General features: G+C 54.2%; 3 protein-coding genes across 3 annotated transcripts; 2 read left to right on the plus strand and 1 right to left on the minus strand.

Annotated features, from left to right (window-relative positions):
- Positions 1-5,111: 5,111 nt before the first annotated feature.
- Positions 5,112-6,070, plus strand: LOC128141249 (feather keratin 1-like). Its single transcript, XM_052785847.1, has 3 exons — positions 5,112-5,138; positions 5,206-5,358; positions 5,744-6,070. The coding sequence occupies exons 1-3, from the start codon at positions 5,112-5,114 to the stop codon at positions 6,068-6,070; spliced, it is 507 nt and encodes a 168-aa protein (XP_052641807.1).
- Positions 6,071-10,746: 4,676 nt separating this feature from the next.
- Positions 10,747-11,487, minus strand: LOC128141272 (feather beta keratin-like). The gene is made up of 2 exons (XM_052785870.1): positions 11,458-11,487; positions 10,747-11,073 (listed from the first exon to the last, which is right to left on the minus strand). The coding sequence occupies exon 2, from the start codon at positions 11,050-11,052 to the stop codon at positions 10,747-10,749; it is 306 nt and encodes a 101-aa protein (XP_052641830.1). The 5' UTR covers positions 11,053-11,073; positions 11,458-11,487.
- Positions 11,488-14,347: 2,860 nt separating this feature from the next.
- On the plus strand, positions 14,348-14,677 carry LOC128141273 (feather beta keratin-like). The gene has a single exon (XM_052785871.1). The coding sequence runs from the start codon at positions 14,372-14,374 to the stop codon at positions 14,675-14,677; it is 306 nt and encodes a 101-aa protein (XP_052641831.1). The 5' UTR covers positions 14,348-14,371.
- Positions 14,678-17,905: the final 3,228 nt, after the last annotated feature.

Below are 17,905 nucleotides of genomic sequence, written 5' to 3' on the forward strand. Positions count from 1 at the left end.
TGTGCTGAGAAATCCTGGAGGAGGATGCGGAGTAGGAGTTAGGCCTTCGTACTCACCTTGTTCCCAAGGAGATGGAGGCGAGAGGAGTGGATGAGAGAGTGAGGAGAAGGGCCCACTTTTATACCGCTCCTGCACCGCCCCAGGCCCACAGTCACTGCACGCGGGCAGTAATTTCCCAACAGACTCACCTCCACAGCAAAATATCCTACCTAATGGCACAGGTGGTGTTTTTGTTTCCGTCAACGCTGCCATTTCATTTCCTCATTTCTGACTTGCTTGGTCTGCCATGCAGGCTCCTTTCATGTGCCCTCATGAGACTCCCAAGGATATCCCAGGCAGGGCTGCGTCGGTTTGGGCAGAAGATGGCTCCCACGTGCTGGAGGGGTCCTGTGCAGGCAGGGGATGTTGGCTTGGGGCAGTGAAGCGCGACTGTTTGCAACTCCCTTGGCAGGAAGAGGCCCGGCTCTGCCTGCCGCTGCACACATCAGCAGAGCACCCAAAGGCTGCTCTTTTCAAGGACGTGCCACGTGCTTCTCTCTCCTCCCTCTCTCTCGGCTCGCTCCAGCGGTCACTAGCTGTGGCATCTCCAGGCAGCCAGGCCGTGCCAAAGGTTTCAGCTGTCTTCCTCTCGATGCCCTTTGCTCTGGGGAGCACATTTGCCAGGCTGTCTGCGTATGCGGGGCTGGTGCTAGCAAAATCAAAGCCCACCTGGCGTTGAACCAGGCAAAGCACGTGGAGGGCAACAAGAAAGTCTTCTTCCAGGTAGGTCAGCAGCATACTTAGCATAAGCGCTGCTTAGCAACGACTGAGACATCAGTGCGTTATCAACATTATTCTCATCCTAAATGCAAACCACAGCACTATACCAGCTGCCAGGAAGAAAATTAACTTTATTCCAGCCAAAACCAGGGCACGATCCTGACAGACCAGCTAACGAAACACAGGCTGGGGAAGAGGGCAGTGCAGGGCATTGCAATCTGGCATGGCTGCTGGTCTCCAAGGGTTGTGATGAGCAGCACCAAGTCCAGCTGGCAGACGCTCACTCCTGGTGCACTGCAGGGGCCCAGCCTGGGGCCAATAACGTTTAACCCCCTTTAGGCAAAGTCCTGCAGTGGGGGAGGAAGAACCTCCTGCACTGCTACAGCCTGGGGCCGATGGGCTGCCAAACAGCTTTGCCGGGGAGGATGTGGGTCCCGGTGGACACCATGAGGCAGGCCTGCACCCTTGCGGAAATGGCATTTGAAAGCATCCTGGGCTGCATGAGGAAGGGGTTTGCCATCAGGTCATGGAAGGTGATCCCTCTCCTCTGCTCGACAGTGCTGAGACCACAACTGCCGCAAAGAGTGTCGAGTTCGTGGCTCCCAGTATGAGAGATGCACGGTGTCGTGGTTTAAGCTCAGCCGGTATCAAAGCACCACGAAGCCGCTCGCTTGCTCCTCGCCTGCCGCGGCCCCGGTGGGATGAGGAGAAAATACAAAGAAAAGCTCGTGGGTCGAGACAAGGAGAGGGAGGGATCACTCGCCGCTTATGGTCACGGGCAAAAGACAGGCTCAACTTGGGGAAGACAAAATCAATTGAATTTACTACAAATCAAACCAAAACAAGGGTACTGAGAAGTCAACCCAAACCTTAGAACATCTCCCCCCCACCCCTCCCTCCTTCCCGGCTCAGCTCCACTCCCGGTTTTCTCTACGTCCTCCCCCAGCGGCGCAGGGGGACGGGGAATGGGCGTTGCAGTCAGTTCGCCACACATTTGTCTCTGCCGGTCCTTCCTCCGCGGGGGGAGGACTCCTCGCACTCTTCCCCTGCTCCAGCGTGGGGTCCCTCCCACGGGAGAGAGTGCTTCCCAAACTTCTCCAGCGTGAGTCCTTCCACGGGCTGCAGTCCTTCACGAACTTCTCGGCCATGGGTCCTTTCCGCGGACCGATCTTCAGTCACAGACTGCTGCAGCGCGGGCTTTCCCATGGCGTCACGGCCATCTTCGGGGGCATCCGACTGCTCCGGCGTGGGGTCCTCCACGGGCTGCAAGTGGGCATCTGCTTCCCCGCTCACCTCCACGGGCTGCAGGGGGACAGCCTGCCGTCTCACCACGGGCCGCAGGGCGCACCTCCTTCTTCACTGACCTCGGTATCTGCACAGGGGTTTCTCTCACATTCCAATCTCCTCCCCCACTGTAGGTTCCCCTTCTTAAGTGTGTTATCCCAGAGGCGCTACCGCCATCACTGATTGGGTCGGCCTTGGTCAGAGGCGGGTCCACCTTGGAGCCGGGGAATCTTCTAGGAGCTTCTCACGGGAGCCGACCCTGCAGCCCCTCCCCCGCTACCAAAACCCTGCCACACAACCCCAAAACACACGGCCGTACTGGCGCGAGTCCCGCAAAGCGTCACGGAGCCCACAAAGCAACTGGAGCCCCTGAGGCAGGAGGGGCTGTGAGAGGTGGGGTTGTTCACCCTGGAGGAGCGAAGGCCCCGCGGCACGCCTCTTAGCAATGCGTAAAAGAGCTGCTGGGAGAGAGTCAAGAACATAGAGTCAGACTGTCCTGAGTCCTATGCGGTGAAGGGGCAAGAGGTGATAGGCACACATTGAACGACGGGAAATCCCACAAAAACCTAAGAAAAGACTTTGTTCGTGTGAGGGTGGTCACGTACTGGATGGGGTTGCCACGGACAGGTTGTGGCTTCTCCATCCCTGTAGGTATGCAGAGCTTGACAGGACTTGGCCCTGAGCATCCTCCAAAGGCTGACCGTGCTTTGAGCAGGGGCGGTTGGACTAGGCGATCTCCAGAGGTCCCTTCCAACCTCAGGGATCCTGCGATGCTGTCATGGGCAAAAGACGGGTGCTGCACAGCTGCCCCTCAGAGGGAAGAACTGGTTGGGAACATTGGAATCAAGGGCAGGCGTGGTTGTCACACCTGCGAAACAGTGGAGTTCACGACCTGACGGCAGGGAGGAAAGCGAGTAGCAGAGTATGGCCCCTGGCCTTCAGGCACGCTGACTTTGGCCTAGTCAGGCAGCTGGTAGGTCGGATGCCGCGGAGGCAGCTGTGAAGCACAAAAGAGCTCCGAAAAGCTGGCAGCGCCTTAGGCGCCTCATGGTCCAAGCGCAAGAATGGTCCAGCCCAGTGCACAGGGAAACAAACAGATGTCTCAGCAGACCAGCTTTGGCTAAGTGGGGTACTCAAGGCAGAGCACCAGCGTCAAAAGGCAGCATCCTGGAGTTGTAAGGAGGGACGAGGTGCAAAGGAGGAGTTTGGAAATAATTCCTAGGCACGTTGGGATGCTGTTAGGAAAGTCAAAGCTCAGCGTGCCTTGAGTCTTGCGAGGGGCACGAAGAGCAACAGGCAGCAAGCATCAAGAGCAAGATCGACCCCTGCAAGAGTAGCCGAAGAGTGACGGAGGAAGAAGCGGGCCCACTGCTGACTGGGGCGGCTGATTTCCTCCGAGTGGACAGAGAGCAGTCTGGGGGCAGTCCATGCCTTCTCTCTCTCACTCTTTACGTGCAAGTTCTCCCGGGCCGATGTGCCCTCTGAAAGAGTTGAAGGAAGGAGGCGGGGCCCTCCCAGCAGTGGGTGGGCTTCAAATCAAGGACTGCCTGAGAAAAGTCAACCCATACAAGCCAGGTGACGTGCTCCAGGGCAGCAGTGCTGTAAGGGGAGACGTAGAGCAGCTGGAGGACTGGGCCACAGGAGCCTCATGGCATTCAAGAAGGTCAGATGGCAAGTCCTGCACCGGGAAGGGAAGAACCTCTTGCTTAAGGACGGACGGGGGACTGAACTGTGCTACGATCTTAGAGCCCTTGACCCTCCTCTGGGCAGATCTGCCGGCGGGGGCAGGGTCAGCCTTGGGGAGAGGCATGGAGGGTGGACGGACAGGCCTCATCTTCCTGGCCAAAGAGACTGGGCTGTGGTGAGGAGCTCTCCGGAACGCTCCATGGAGGGAAAGAAAGGGTTGCCGAAAACACGTCCCCAGCGGCTGGGACTCATCCTCTCATGGCATTAGTGCTTCAGCATGCCGCCTTTCCCATGCCCCACAGGCCTCCTCAGCTTGCAGCACAACCCAGCACTGCTGGAGATGTAGGGAAACTTCCCCCAGTTCCCCAGCGAGCGAGGGCTGGCAGGACCCCACAGTGCTACACGCCTGGGGATGCTCAGGGAGGGGATGTGCTCAGAAGGGCCCTGGGTGCAAAACCAGCTCTCAGACTACATCAAGGAGGTGATGCACTTCCCTGCCCTGCAGACACGGAGGCAGCTGGGGCGCGCCCCAGGAGGGCAAGGGAATGCCTTCAGTAGCCAAGCTTCCTGGGATAGACTCTCCCTACCCATGGCAAGTCACGCTCTAATTTTGGGTTGGCCATGTGTCAGCCTCTTGGCGTGAGGCCAAGCCAGGAGCGCGTGCTGTCTGCGGGCCGTGTCCCATGCAGGGCTGAACTCCCCTGCAGCCAGGGCGGTTCCATCCCTGCCCCGGGAAAACCATGTCCGAGCGCTGGGCTTGTACCCAAGTACGCAGCGCCAGGGAGACCCAAGGGCCATAGCCCTCAGCATGACCTTCTTGCCAGCGCTCCCACAGCTCGGGGGTGGTCGCAGGATGGTTAGTGTGTTTTGGAAAAGTGGCCAGGCCTTTGTGTCTCCTGCAGGTCAGGGTCCAAAGCGTGTGACCAAAGTGCATGGTGCAGATTGGGAGGAACGAGGCGCTGTCCTGAGCCCCAACACACCCCTTTGGTAGTGAGGACAGATCCGACTCCACCAAGCTTGTTGAGTAATCATGGTGTTCAGAAGGCCAAAGTTTTCCTTCTTCGTGCCCGCTGAAGGCACTGATCAGAGACACCCATAGACCGTAACGTATGGGGATGACTTTGTAAAATAAACCTGTAAAGGATTAAGGGAGAAGGATGTGTCACAGCATCAGGGACAGGAGCCTTTGGGTACCCAGGATGGACTGTTTTGGCAGGAGGATATCTGTACATTCCTGTAATGTGAGTTGAAAACAACCTCACCAAATTTCCCCACACCGACGTCTCTTGCCTACACAGACCCCTCCTGCACTTGCTGGTGCATCTTCTGCCTGTACTGATGTGTTCCTGCCTAGGAAATCCTTGGGCCTCTCATCCTGGTACATGACGGGAGCCTCTGTGGCCTCATGGGTATGTCTGAAATGAGGAAATGAAATGGCAGCGTTGACGGAAACAAAACCACCACCTGTGCAATTAGGTAGGATATTTTGCTTTGGAGGTGAGTCTGTTGGAAAATTACTGCGCGCATGCAGTGACTGTGGGCCTGGGGCAGTGCAGGAGCAGTATAAAAGTGGGCCCTTCTCCTCACTCTCTCATCCACTCCTCTTGCCTCCATCTCCTTGGGAACAAGGTGAGTCTGAAGCTCTTTCTCTTCCTTCTTTTCTTCTTCCTCCTCCTCTTCCTGCTACGGGATTTCTCAGCACAAAACTGCCTTTTGTCCTTGCTGGGTCATGGAGCTCGTTGTCATGAGAGAAGGATGGAGGTATTAGGTGTGCATGGAAAGAGGTTGGGCTTGGCTGAGTTGTCTCCTGAGCTATGGGCTAGGAGGGGATCTCCCTGGGCATATTTGCTCTTCTGAGGGCTCTTTTGGGCTGAGGGGATGGTGAGGACAGCGGGCCTCCCTACACAGCCTCCAGCTCTCACCTCCAGCTTGTGGCTTTTCTTCCTTGTGGTGGGCCTACAGGCTTCTCCTCACCCAGCCCCTGTGCTCTGCTCCCCCCTGCCCTCTCTCCCAGGTGCACCTCCGGACCCAAGACATGTCCTGCTACAACCAGTGCCTGCCCTGCCAGCCCTGCGGCCCGACCCCGCTGGCCAACAGCTGCAATGAGCCCTGTGTCAGGCAGTGCCAGGACTCCACCGTCGTCATCCAGCCCTCCCCCGTGGTGGTGACCCTGCCCGGCCCCATCCTCAGCTCCTTCCCACAGAACACCGCCGTGGGCTCCTCCACCTCCGCTGCCGTTGGCAGCATCCTCAGCTCTGAGGGAGTGCCCATCTCCTCCGGGGGCTTTGGCCTCTCCGGCTTTGGCAGCCGCTACTGCGGCAGGACATGCCTCCCCTGCTAAAGCTGCTGGCGATGGCCCTAGGCAAGGCCACCAGGGACCCAGGAGATGGTACCGCACTGGGGACGGAGCATCGGCTTGTTGCTTGCAGAGAGGCGGAGCAACCCCAGCACCCCTTGCAAAAGGACGGGGCCAGCCTCAGCTCTGAGAAAGCACAGCCCTTGCCTGCCTTTCCCCTCTTCCGCTCTCTCCTTTCCCTCCTGTCTCCTTGTTCTCTTGTGCTCCCCTGGGCTGTGAGCACCACAAAGGCAGCCTAGAGAAGAGCTGTTGGTCCTTCTCCCTCTGTGGGGCAGGCACATGGACACCTGGAAGGATCTCCACCACAGCCATGGGGTGCAGAGTTTTATATGCCCCTGGTGCTCTGTGTACTGGGACCTCCACCCAGACCGACCCCGTCTCCCTCTTTTGACTCATTAAAGTTCTGCTGCATCCCAGCCCATGCCTTCGTCTCATCCTTTCCTCTCCACATGCTGTCTCAAGATGCCCAGGGAGAGAGATGTTCCTCGGGGGTGGTTCTGGGAGGGGCTTGTTGGGGATGCTTGTGCCGTGATTATCAACACAGGCTTGCACTGAAGACGCTTAGTCAGGCTCAGGTTGACCCTCTGCTTTCTGAACTTCCCTGCCTATCTGGGGCTGGATAGGATGACCCGATGCAGTCTAGTGACCACAGCTACTCCAAAGATGATTTTAGGGCTCCCACCAAAGCATTCTCTTCTCCACGCTCAGCAAGCCCTGCACCCTCAGCCTCTCCTCCCCAGCCAAGTGCTCAAGCCCTCTCACCATCCTGGCCACCCTCCGCTGAACTCACGCCACTTGCTCAAGGTCTTCCTTGCATTGCAGCCCAAAACTCAACACAGCTTTCTACACGCCGTCAGGTGAGTGCTGAGCAGAGTGGGCTTGTCGCTCCCATCGATCTCCTGGCTATGCTGCTGCTCATATAGCCCAGGTTGTTGGTGACAGTCCTTGGTGTCCGGGAACAGTGCTGGGAGTCGCACCCGTTTTGATGGCGTTACTACAAGAGCACCTTCCCCTGGCCCCGCTTTTGGGCTGCTACTTGCCAGGGGTAGAAGCACGTGTGGAGAGACAGGGCTGCTTGCTACCAAGTTTAGCTGCCGATCAGGGCTCTGGGTGGACATGTATCATCTTGCCCAGCTGTGTCCTGCAGCAGTTCAGCAGCTCCCCTTTCTCAGCTGCAAGTCTTTCTGCAGCCTCTGCTGCTGGTCACCGCGCCGCTTTGGAGAGCTCCCAGACAGCCCTTCCAGACGCTCAGCCCACACCCGCTGCCTCTCCTCCTGCCCTGAGTCTCTCCCTGCCTCCCTGTCTCCAGAAACTTTCCCAGGAAGCCCTGGGCACAGACAGCAAAGGAGCAGGGCAAGCAGGACATGCGCTGCCTATGGGCCTGTGTGGTCTGTTGACCTCAACCAGCACTAAGCACTCACCAGCTGTTTTCTCCGTCTGCTGTCCGAGTGGGATGGGGCAAGAATTGGAAGAGAAAGACTCCAAAAAAACCTTGGGGTCAAGATCAGGACAGTTTAAGTGGGGAAGGGAAAAAAAGAGAAAAAAAACAAGTGATGCAAAGGCAATCACCCACCACCTAGCACCAGCAGACTGATGCCCAGCCAGTCTCCGAAGAACAGCTACTTTGGAAAGACAGTCTTTCACTTAACTTATTAATAACAACTGCATAACCATCCCCCAAAACCCCCTCCCAGAACCACCCCTGAGCAACAGTTCTCTCTTTGGGCATCTCAGAATCGTGCGTCCTTGTTCTCGTGGGGGACTTCAACTCTTCAGACACCGGCTGGAAATACAACACAGCAGTGAGTAAACAATCTAGGAGGTTTCTGGAGTGCGTGGAAGATAACTTCCTGACACTGCTGGTAGGTGAGCCAACCAGGGGAGGAGCCTTGCTAGATCTACTGTTTACAAACAGGGAAGGACTGGTGGGAGGTGTGATGGTCGGAGGCTGTCTTGGGCTTAGCGACTGTGAAATGATAGAATTCTCAATTCTTGGTGAGGCAAGGAAGGGGGTTAGCAAAACCACCGCTATGGACTTCCGGAGGGCAAACTTTGGCCTCTTCGAGGCACTGGTTGAGAGAGTCCCTTGGGAGATGGTCCTGAAGGGCAAAGGGGTCCAGGATGGATGGACGTTCTTTAAGAAGGAAACCTTAATGGCTCAGGACCAGGCTATTCCCACATGCTGCAAGTCAAACCCCTGAGGAAAACGACTGGCCTGGCTGAACAGGGAGCTTTTGCAAGAAAAAAAGGAGAGTTTATCATCTCTGGAAGAAAGAGCAGGCAACTTGGAAGGAGTACAGGGTTCTTGTTAGATCATACAGAGAGGAAATTAGAAAGGCAAAAGCTCAGCTAGAACTAAATCTGGCCACTATTGTAGGGAACAACAAAAAATGTTTTTACAAATAAGTTAACAGTAAAAAGAATCCCAAGGAGAATATCTATCCTTTAATGGATACAGAAGGGAATGTAGCCACCAGAGATGAGGAAAAGGCCAAGGTACTTAATGCCTTCTTTGCCTCAGTCTTTAATAGGGAGACCAGTTATCCTCAGGGTACTCCGCCCCCTGAGCTGGAAGGCGAGGATGAAGAGCAGAATGTACCCCCCTTAATCCAGGAGGAAATAGTTAGTGACATACTACGCCATCTGGACACTCACAAATCTATGGGACCAGATGGCATCCATCCAAGAGCACTGAGGGAACCGGCGGAGGTCCTTGCCAAGCCACTTTCTATCATCTATCAGCGATCCTGGTCAACAGGGGAGGTCCCAGAGGACTGGAGGCTTGCCAGTGTGACTCCCATTTACAAGAAGGGTCGGAGGGAGGATCCGGGGAACTACTGGCCTGTCAGCCTGACCTCAGTACTGGGGAAGATTATGGAACGGTTTGTCTTGAGAGCACTCACACGGTAAGTCCAGGACAAGCAGGGGATCAGGCCCAGTCAGCATGGGTTTACGAAAGGCAGGTCCTGCTTGACCAACCTGATCTCCTTCTATGACCAGGCGACCCGCCTAGTGGATGAGGGAAAGGCTGTGGATGTTATCTACCTTGACTTTAGCAAGGCCTTTGATACTGTCTCTCATGGCATACTCCTTGAGAAGCTGGCGTCTCATGGCTTGGACAAGTGTACTCTTCACTGGGTGAAAAACTGGCTGGATGGACGAGCCCAGAGGGTTATGGTGAATGGGGTGAAATCCAGTTGACGGCAGGTCACAAGTGGTGTTCCCCAGGGCTTGGTGTTGGGCCCCATTCTGTTTAATATCTTTATCAATTATTTGGATGAGGGGATTGAGTGCACCCTCAGCAAGTTTGCAGATGACACCAAGTTGGGAGGCAGGGTCGATCTGCTTGAGGGTAGGAAGGCTCTACAGAGAGATCTGGACAGGCTGGATCGATGGGCCGAGGCCAATTGTATGAAGTTCAACAAGGCCAAGTGCCTGGTCCTGCACTTGGGTCACAGCAACCCCATGCAGCGCTACAGGCTTGGGGAAGAGTGGCTGGAAAGCTGCCCGGCAGAGAAAGACCTGGGGGTGCTGGTCGACAGCCGGCTGAATATGAGCCAACAGTGTGCCCAGGCGGCCAAGAAGGCCAACAGCATTCTGGCCTCTATCAGAAATAGTGTGGCCAGCAGGACTAGGGCAGTGATCATCCCTGTGTATTCGGCACTGGTGAGGCCGCACCTCAAGTACTGTGTTCAGTTTTGGGTCCCTCACTACAGGAAAGACATTGAGGTGCTGGAGCATGTCCAGAGAAGGGCAACCGAGTTAGTGAGGGGCCTGGAGCATAAGTCTTATGAGGAGCAGCTGAGGGAGCTGGGGCTGTTTAGTCTGGAGAAGAGGAGGCTGAGGGGAGACCTTATAGCTCCCTACAACTACCTGAAGGGAGGTTGTAGTGAGGTGGGTGCTGGTCTCTTCTGTCAGCTGGCTGGAGATAGGATGAGAGGAAATGGCCTCAAATTGTGGCAAGGGAGATTTACATTGGATATTAGGAAAAATTTCTTTACTGAGAGGGTTGTCAGACATTGGAATAGGCTGCCCAGGGAAGTGGTTGAGTCACCATCCCTGGAGATATTCAAAAAGCGCGTAGACGAGGTATTCCAGAACATGGTTTAGTGGGCATGGATGATGGCTGGACTCGATGATCATGAAGGTCTTTTCCAACCTAAATGATTCTATGATTCCATGATCTCGGGACAGCATCTGCAGGGGAAAAGGATGACACAGAGGCATGGACTGGGATGCAGCAGAACTTTAATGAGTCAAAAGAGATATACGAGATCGATCTGCGTAGAGGCCTCAGTGCAGGGCATACCAGGGGCATAAAGGAGTCTGCACCCCATGGCTGCGGCGGAAATCCTTCCAGGTGTCCATGTGCCTGCCCCACAGAGGGAGAAGGACCAACAGCTCTTCTCTAGGATGGCTTTGTGGTGCTCACAGTCCAGGGGAGCACAAGAGAACAAGGAGACAGAAGGGAAAGGAGAGAGCGGAAGAGGGGAAAGGCAGGCAAGGGCTGTGCTTTCTCAGAGCTGAGGCTGGCCCCGTCCTTTTGCAAGGGGTGCTGGGGTTGCTCTGCCTCTCTGCAAGCAACAAGCCGATGCTCCGTCCCCAGTGCGGTACCATCTCCTGGGTCCCTGGTGGCCTTGACAGGGCCATTGCCAGCAGCTTTAGCAGGGGAGGCACCTCCTGCCGCAGTAGCGGCTGCCAAAGCCGGAGAGGCCAAAGCCCCCGGAGGAGATGGGCACTCCCTCAGAGCTGAGGATGCTGCCAACGGCAGCGGAGGTGGAGGAGCCCACGGCGGTGTTCTGTGGGAAGGAGCTGAGGATGGGGCCGGGCAGGGTCACCACCACAGCAGGGGGCTCGATGACGACGGTGGAGTCCTGGCACTGCCTGACACAGGGCTCATTGCAGCTGTTGGCCAGCGGGGTCGGGCCACAGGGCTGGCAGGGCAGGCACTGGTTGTAGCAGGACATGTCTTGGGTCTGGAGGTGCACCTGGGAGAGAGGGAAGGGTGAGGCAGAGCATGAGGGTTGGGTGAGGAGAATCCTGTCACCCCACCATGACAGAGCCAAGGCACATGCTGGGCAAGGAGCTGGAGCTTCTGTAGGGAGACCCATGGGCTTCTTCCCCTCAGACCAAAAGTGCCCTGCCAAGAGCAGCCAAACCCAGGGAGGTCCCCACCTAGCCCATAGTTCAGGAGACACCTCAGCCAAGACCAAATGTCTGTCCATGCCACACCTTCTGCCTTCTTCCTACTTTTATGACAAGGACCTTCAAGTCCTGCTGTGGCGTGATGGAGCAGGCATCGGCTGAGGTGTCCATTGATGTGAGACCTCAGCCTGGGGAAGGATAAGAAGCCAAAAGGGCTGCAGACTTACCTGGTTCCCGAGGAGAGCAAGGCGAGAGAAGTGGATGAGAGAACAAGGCTTGGGTTTACTTTTATACTGTTTTTGCACCACCCCATGCTCTGAGGCTGTCTCTGCGCAGGCAGTTATTTTCCAAGAGACTCATCTTAAATGGAGAATACCCTTCCTAATCACACAGCTTTTAATTTGGTTTCCTTTATTGCCTTCTTTTCATTTCCTCATTTCTGAAATGCCCTTTTTGCCAGAGAAGCTCTTGCCAAATGGTGGAATAAGAGGCCCAAGGACTTCCAGGGCAGGAACACAACAGAGCTGAGGACACAACTCAAGTGCTGAAGAGGTCCCATGCAGGCAGGGGACACCAGCTTGGGGTACCTCGGTGGGCTCATTTGCAACTCTTTTTTCAGGAAGGGTCCCAGGTCCTCCAAGTGTTCCAGTCCTCAGCTGTATACCCACAGGTTCTCATGCGCAAGGACTTGCTCTGTCCTCTCTCCCTCTGTCCCAGCTCATTCTGACAGTCAGTGGTTGTCACTCCTGAGGCTGGTGGGCTATGCTCCTGGTTTCAGCTCTCTTTCTCCTTATACTGCTTGGTTTGATGAGAAATTTCCCCCCTTTCTTGGCCTCCTCTCCTCTCTGGTCTCTCTCTAGGTGTGCAACACAGCCTGGGACATGTAAGTGGCTGTAGCACCCAGAAGTGACAGGATTCCCACTTCCATATCTCAGGGACTGGATAAAATGTCTTTGGAATGGAATCAGCAGAGTGAGAGCCTGCCTCTTGGAGCCTCTCAGCAGCCGAAAGCCAATGCTTCTTACCCGTGTCGAGGTGAAGGTGGTATGGGCAGAAATATGCCCAGAGGTGTTCAGGGGGCATGGAAGAATGGGGCAAGAGGGGATTCAGTCACAGGTAGAGAATTTGTCTCTGCTATTGCACGCCTCATTCCCCACCAGCAAGCACCACGGTGCAGTGATTAGAGATATGGAAAGCCTGGTTGGAAGAGAGGAAGAAGGTTATTGAGAGGAAAAGCCCAAAGTGAAACGCAAAGAAGTTTCTTGCAGAAGCAGTTCTCAATAGGGAGAGCATTTCCCCCTCTCCTGCAGTGCCCTTCCTTCACCGCCAACAGTCTCTGAGGGAAAGAGTTTTTCCCCTGACACTCCTTGTAGGATAGCAGCAGCGTTTGGGGAATGTTGCCATGAATCAGACAATCTTTCCCTCCCAGGCAGTTCCTGGCAGAATAGGATTTCAGTGTGGGACATAAAAGCTCTGTGTGGCTGAAGACCAAATGAGTTATCAGCTGTTTGGCTCTCCCTTTGCAGCCTAGATGGTCTGTCCTTCGTCTCAAAGCACAGTGACACAAGGTCATCTGTCCTTGTGTTTGGTAGTGACTCAAGGTCTCAGACCCTGCCTGACTCAGTGTCACATCAATTAGCTGCAGAGGTGCCCATGGCTTTAACTTGGACACGAAGGGGCCTATGTCCCATCCCAGACACTGTTAACACTGCAACAGAAGCACATTCACTCAGGAGTGCCCTTCATGAGGTGGGCAGGATTTCCTGGCTTTTCTCCCTGTACATAAAGCTAACCCCATTGTTCTGAACTCCTTAACACTGGGAGAAGATGTATCCTGACCTGGAGAGGCAGGGAGTGTGACTGACAGTCATGCTAAGACACTTTGAATGTTGATACACTGAATTAAACTGTGTTTCCAAACTGGTGTGAAACTGTCCTCGCTAGGCTTTGAAATCTGCAGTTGCAGAGTGTAAGCTTTGGAGGAGCATGAAAAGGACAGCTCAGGAGACAGGGGTTGTGTTTCAGTGCCAGTGCCCAGGGCAGGTCTCCACCAGGTCCATGCCATTGCTGTTCAGCTGCCACTGGGCTCCTTTTGGCCTGTGGAACCTGCTGCTCTGTGGTGCTCATGTACAGAGGAGCGGAGAGTGCCCCTGCCATGACCAGCCCATCTCCTCGTGAGGAGGAGACATATGCAGGGACACACAAATAGGTACTCATGCACACCTGTGTGCATACAGATATTTAAGCATGCATATATGCCCAGATTTTAGGGAAAACAAATTCTTTTGATACAAGAATGAATACGGACACACAAGTTGGAAAACATATATATGCACGCATGCATATATGTGAAGTTATACAGATGTTGTTTGCACTTAGATTGGACAGAGAAATAACCCTAATATGCTGAAGGCATTGGCTGGAGACCCCAAGTGATTGCTCAGAGAGAGGAAATAGCAAAACAGTCTGGCAGATTTGTCCCAAAAGCAAGAGCATCAGGAGGAGGAGATTCAAAATGAGCCGAGCAGCTCACTCACCAGAAAGTAGACCAGTGACCACCAGAGCATGCTGGACCCCTTATTTTGAACAGGGTGACAAACAACCCTACAGGAAAAGCTCAGGCCATTGTACTTGCCTCCACTGGACCTCTGTCCAGCAACTGGGTCATGTCTACAGCCCATCATGATGCATTCCTGACCTGAAAACCCTTGGGTGTCTCACCTCAGCACTTGAAAGGAGACTCAAAGGGAAATGGCCATGGCATAAATCACAATATGAAAGCATTGAACTGTGGAAAATGAAAAGAGCCTGTGCCATTGGCTGGGATGTCTTCAATTAGAGAGTCTGTTGGAAAATTACTGCCTGTATATAGCATGACTGCGCACCTGGGGCGGTGCTGGAGCAGTATAAAAGCCAGAGCAAATAACCAGTCTTTCATCCACTTCTTTCACCTCTTTCTCCTTGAGGATCAGGTGAGTCTGAAGACCTTTCTCTTCCTTTCAGTCCTCTGAGCAGCATTCAACTCCCCACCCAGCATGTGCCTTGCCTCCCTCATGGCGGGGTGACAGGCTGCTCCTCACCCAACCCTCATGCTCTGCCTCACCCTGCCCTCTCTCCCAGGTGCACCTCCGGACCCAAGACATGTCCTGCTACAACCAGTGCCTGCCCTGCCAGCCCTGCGGCCCGACCCCGCTGGCCAACAGCTGCAATGAGCCCTGTGTCAGGCAGTGCCAGGACTCCACCGTCGTCATCGAGCCCCCTGCTGTGGTGGTGACCCTGCCCGGCCCCATCCTCAGCTCCTTCCCACAGAACACCGCCGTGGGCTCCTCCACCTCCGCTGCCGTTGGCAGCATCCTCAGCTCTGAGGGAGTGCCCATCTCCTCCGGGGGCTTTGCCCTCTCCGGCTTTGGCAGCCGCTACTGCGGCAGGAGGTGCCTCCCCTGCTAAAGCTGCTGGCAATGGCCCTAGGCAAGGCCACCAGGGACCCAGGAGGTGGTACCGCACTGGGGACGGAGCATTGGCTTGTTGCTTGCAGAGAGGCTGAGCAACCCCAGCACCCCTTCCACAAGGACAGGGCCAGCCTCAGCTCTGAGAAAGCACAGCCCTTGCCTGCCTTTCCCCTCTTCCGCTCTCTCCTTTCCCTCCCGTCTCCTTGTTCTCTTGTGCTCCCCTGGGCTGTGAGCACCACAAAGCCATCCTAGAGAAGAGCTGTTGGTCCTTCTCCCTCTGTGGGGCAGGCACATGGACACCTGGAAGGATTTCCGCCGCAGCCATGGGGTGCAGACTCCTTTATGCCCCTGGTGCGCCGTGCACTGAGGCCTCCACTCAGATCAACCTCATATCCCTCTTTTGACTCATTAAAGTTCTGCTGCATCCCAGTCCATGCCTCTGTGTCATCCTTTCCCCTGCAGATGCTGTCCCAAGATGCCCAAAGAGAGAGATGTTGCTCAGGGGTGGTTCTGGGAGGGGGTTTGGGGTATTGTTGTGCAGTGTTTCTTAACACAATGATTGTTAACCATCACTGTGTGGTCCATCCCTCTGTGGACACTCCAGATACATGCAGTCAGGAGGAAGGATGTTCCTCTGGGGAAGTTAGGGGTGCATGGGGCACATGGAAAGCCTTCACCATTCCCAAAGGAGGGGAGGGTGGGACACAGTGCAGTGGGCCCCCTTCAGGCACTGTCACTTGCAGGTGTGGAAGGCTTCCATCACTCCTCCAGAGCCCCTGGCCACCAGTCCCAGCTTTGTTGAGCCGCTGCCCAGAAATTCCCTCTTGGCCTCAGTGCCCGTGCTGCAGAAGGGGTGTGTGGCTACTCCCAAGCTTGGTTGAGGAGCCTGCGCTGTGGAAGGCCCTGGGAGGGCAGCAGCCCCACAAGGTCTTGAGGAGAGGAGGAAAGGGAATTCCTCTTGCTCTGAATGCTGCTGTGCTTGGGGGGAAAGGCTCACGTAGAAAATGTTCCCACAGAATAGCAGGAGTGAGAATGAGGTGAACAGGCTCACAGTGCACTTCATCCTCCTAATTCCATCTATGCTGTGGGTTTCCTGGGGAAAGTTTCTGGGGAGACACTAAGGGCAAGGAGAGAGGCAGGGGGTTGTGGCCAATCATTCTTTAAGCGGAATCTGGAAGCTCTCCACAGCAGTGCTGTCACCAGCAGACTGCATAGAGGGTTGCAGCTGAGGAAGGGGAGCTGCTAAACTGCTTCAGAACATTCCTGAGCATGATGATGCAGCAACCTCCCAGAGCCCTAATTGGCAGTTGGCTTGGTAGCAAAGACACTGCCAACTTTCTCCACACACATCTTCCAGCCCCTTGCAAACAAAAGCTCAAAAGCGAGTCAGGAAAATGTGTTCTGCTGGAGAACTACATCAACATAAACATGCCCCCCACTGGAGAGATCTTCCTCCATGGGGCAGGGTCTGCTCTGGGGGCAGGTGCTAATCAGTCTAAGAAGGGAACAGACACACATGGCTCAGCTTCCTTGCCAAAGAGACTGGCCATGTTAATGACATCTCTTGAAATTCACAACACGTACCCCTGAATTTGGGAGGGTCTTTTCACTATCCCCATGGTTGGAGAGCAGCACATAGTATTCAGCACTTCAAGGCTTGTTGGGACAGACTGTCAGCAAGCGAGGAGCTGCTTTCCCTTCTGCTTGCCTTTTCTTCAGGAAAAAAAGAAGAGGTGAAGATCAAATGTGGAAACAAGAAAGGAGAAGGCAAGGCAAGATGCATTGCTGCTCAGGGTGAGTTTTGCAGAAGTCATGTGTGCTCTGTCACCGAGTGACCTGTGACTGTGAAGAGACGGTTTCCTGTCAGTTCTCCCAGTCACTTTGAGAAGGTAGCATAGCCCATCCTTGTATCAGCAATGACCGCTTTAGATTCTGCAGCCCAAGAGACAGCTCAGGACAGGCATCCAAGACACATGTCAATCATTCCCTGAGTGGGGAACATTCTGGAAATGAGGATAAAAAGGGTCATTCCTGTGTGTAAACCCTTGGGTTTATGTAATGGTCAGAGTTGGTTTATGATCTGCATTAGTGCAGGTGAGAAATACGCCACTGCAAGATCATGTATGCAGGGAGACATCTCAATCCTTTGACAGATTTAGTCCATCTCAGGCTCCTGGAAACAGTTTAAGAGTTTATGTATTTTTGCAGATAAAAGGACAGGAAGAGGCAAGCCTCTCTGTGCTTGTAAATGTCTGTTGTATTTCCTTTCAAAAGAAGCCTACACTGTTATCCTGATCTACTGTTATGATTCTATAAACACACTGACTCTTGAGCCTTAAGATGATTCTGCAGTTGCTGCTACCAGAGAGCATTGATAAGTCTTCAGCTACCTCCTGGAATTAAATTAGGCAGGGCAGGACCTAATGCCAGAAAACCTTGTTTAGTAACTTCTAACTAAAACAGTGGGAAACCCTCTAGTGTATCTTCTTCCCCTCAGGGAAATCAGAGGATTGAAGGTCAGTTCCTTTTGCTCACTTCCATATGAGTCTCCTCATTTGAAGTCAGTTCCAAGAAAGGGCTATTGCATTGAGGAGATGTGAGCTGTGAACATATACTGTCCAGGGAGGATAGAAGTAGAGGCAGAATGATGTAGAAGAGAATGTTTTCAGCTCTACAGCAAATGGTTCCCAAAATCTCATTTAGAGGGAGAAAATTAAAAAGTGCTGTTTTCTTTGCAGAAAAACTACCTGGGTTCTAAATCAGATGCCATCCACCCTCCCATCCCTTGCCTGTCTCACTACTGAGAAAACCTGTTTAGCTGCAATAGGAATTCACTTCAGATGGAGTGGGGATGTGTAAGAGGACATACCAATGCAAAGCAAGTTTTCTAAGAAAATGCTGACCATGATGCTGGCCAGGCTTGTGTGTTGGTGCAGCATATGGCAGAGCAGTAATCATGAATATCACTGTCATGTATCATCTTCACAGCGTGATGAATGCCAGGAGGACTATGCAGCAAAAATATTCAGTGTGTGTGACTTACCCAGCAGCACAAGCACAAGTCAACTTTCTCTGTAAACTCTGTAATCTCTTGGTTTGCCCTTTGTCCTGAAGTACTTGTACCTGACCAGAGTAGCTCTGTCCCCTAACTTGGCATCTACAGATTTGCTGCAGCCAGACAAGCTGGGGTAGAGGAGTTTGTTTTCTCAGGGACAACCAAATGGAA

This window comes from Harpia harpyja, chromosome 4 (genome assembly GCF_026419915.1).
Source record: "Harpia harpyja isolate bHarHar1 chromosome 4, bHarHar1 primary haplotype, whole genome shotgun sequence".
NCBI lineage: Eukaryota > Metazoa > Chordata > Aves > Accipitriformes > Accipitridae > Harpia > Harpia harpyja.

What these genes read in the sequence shown, in the direction of transcription:
- LOC128141249 (XM_052785847.1), top strand. Translation starts at nt 5,112, where the DNA reads ATGACGGGAGCCTCTGTGGCCTCATGG. An exon ending in GAGCCTCTGTGGCCTCATGG is followed by an intron (nt 5,139 to 5,205) that starts GTATGTCTGAAA and finishes CTGTGCAATTAG; the next exon opens with GTAGGATATTTTGCTTTGGA. An exon ending in TCCATCTCCTTGGGAACAAG is followed by an intron (nt 5,359 to 5,743) that starts GTGAGTCTGAAG and finishes CCTCTCTCCCAG; the next exon opens with GTGCACCTCCGGACCCAAGA.
- LOC128141272 (XM_052785870.1), bottom strand. Translation starts at nt 11,052, where the DNA reads ATGTCCTGCTACAACCAGTGCCTGCCCTGCCAGCCCTGTGGCCCGACC.
- LOC128141273 (XM_052785871.1), top strand. Translation starts at nt 14,372, where the DNA reads ATGTCCTGCTACAACCAGTGCCTGCCCTGCCAGCCCTGCGGCCCGACC.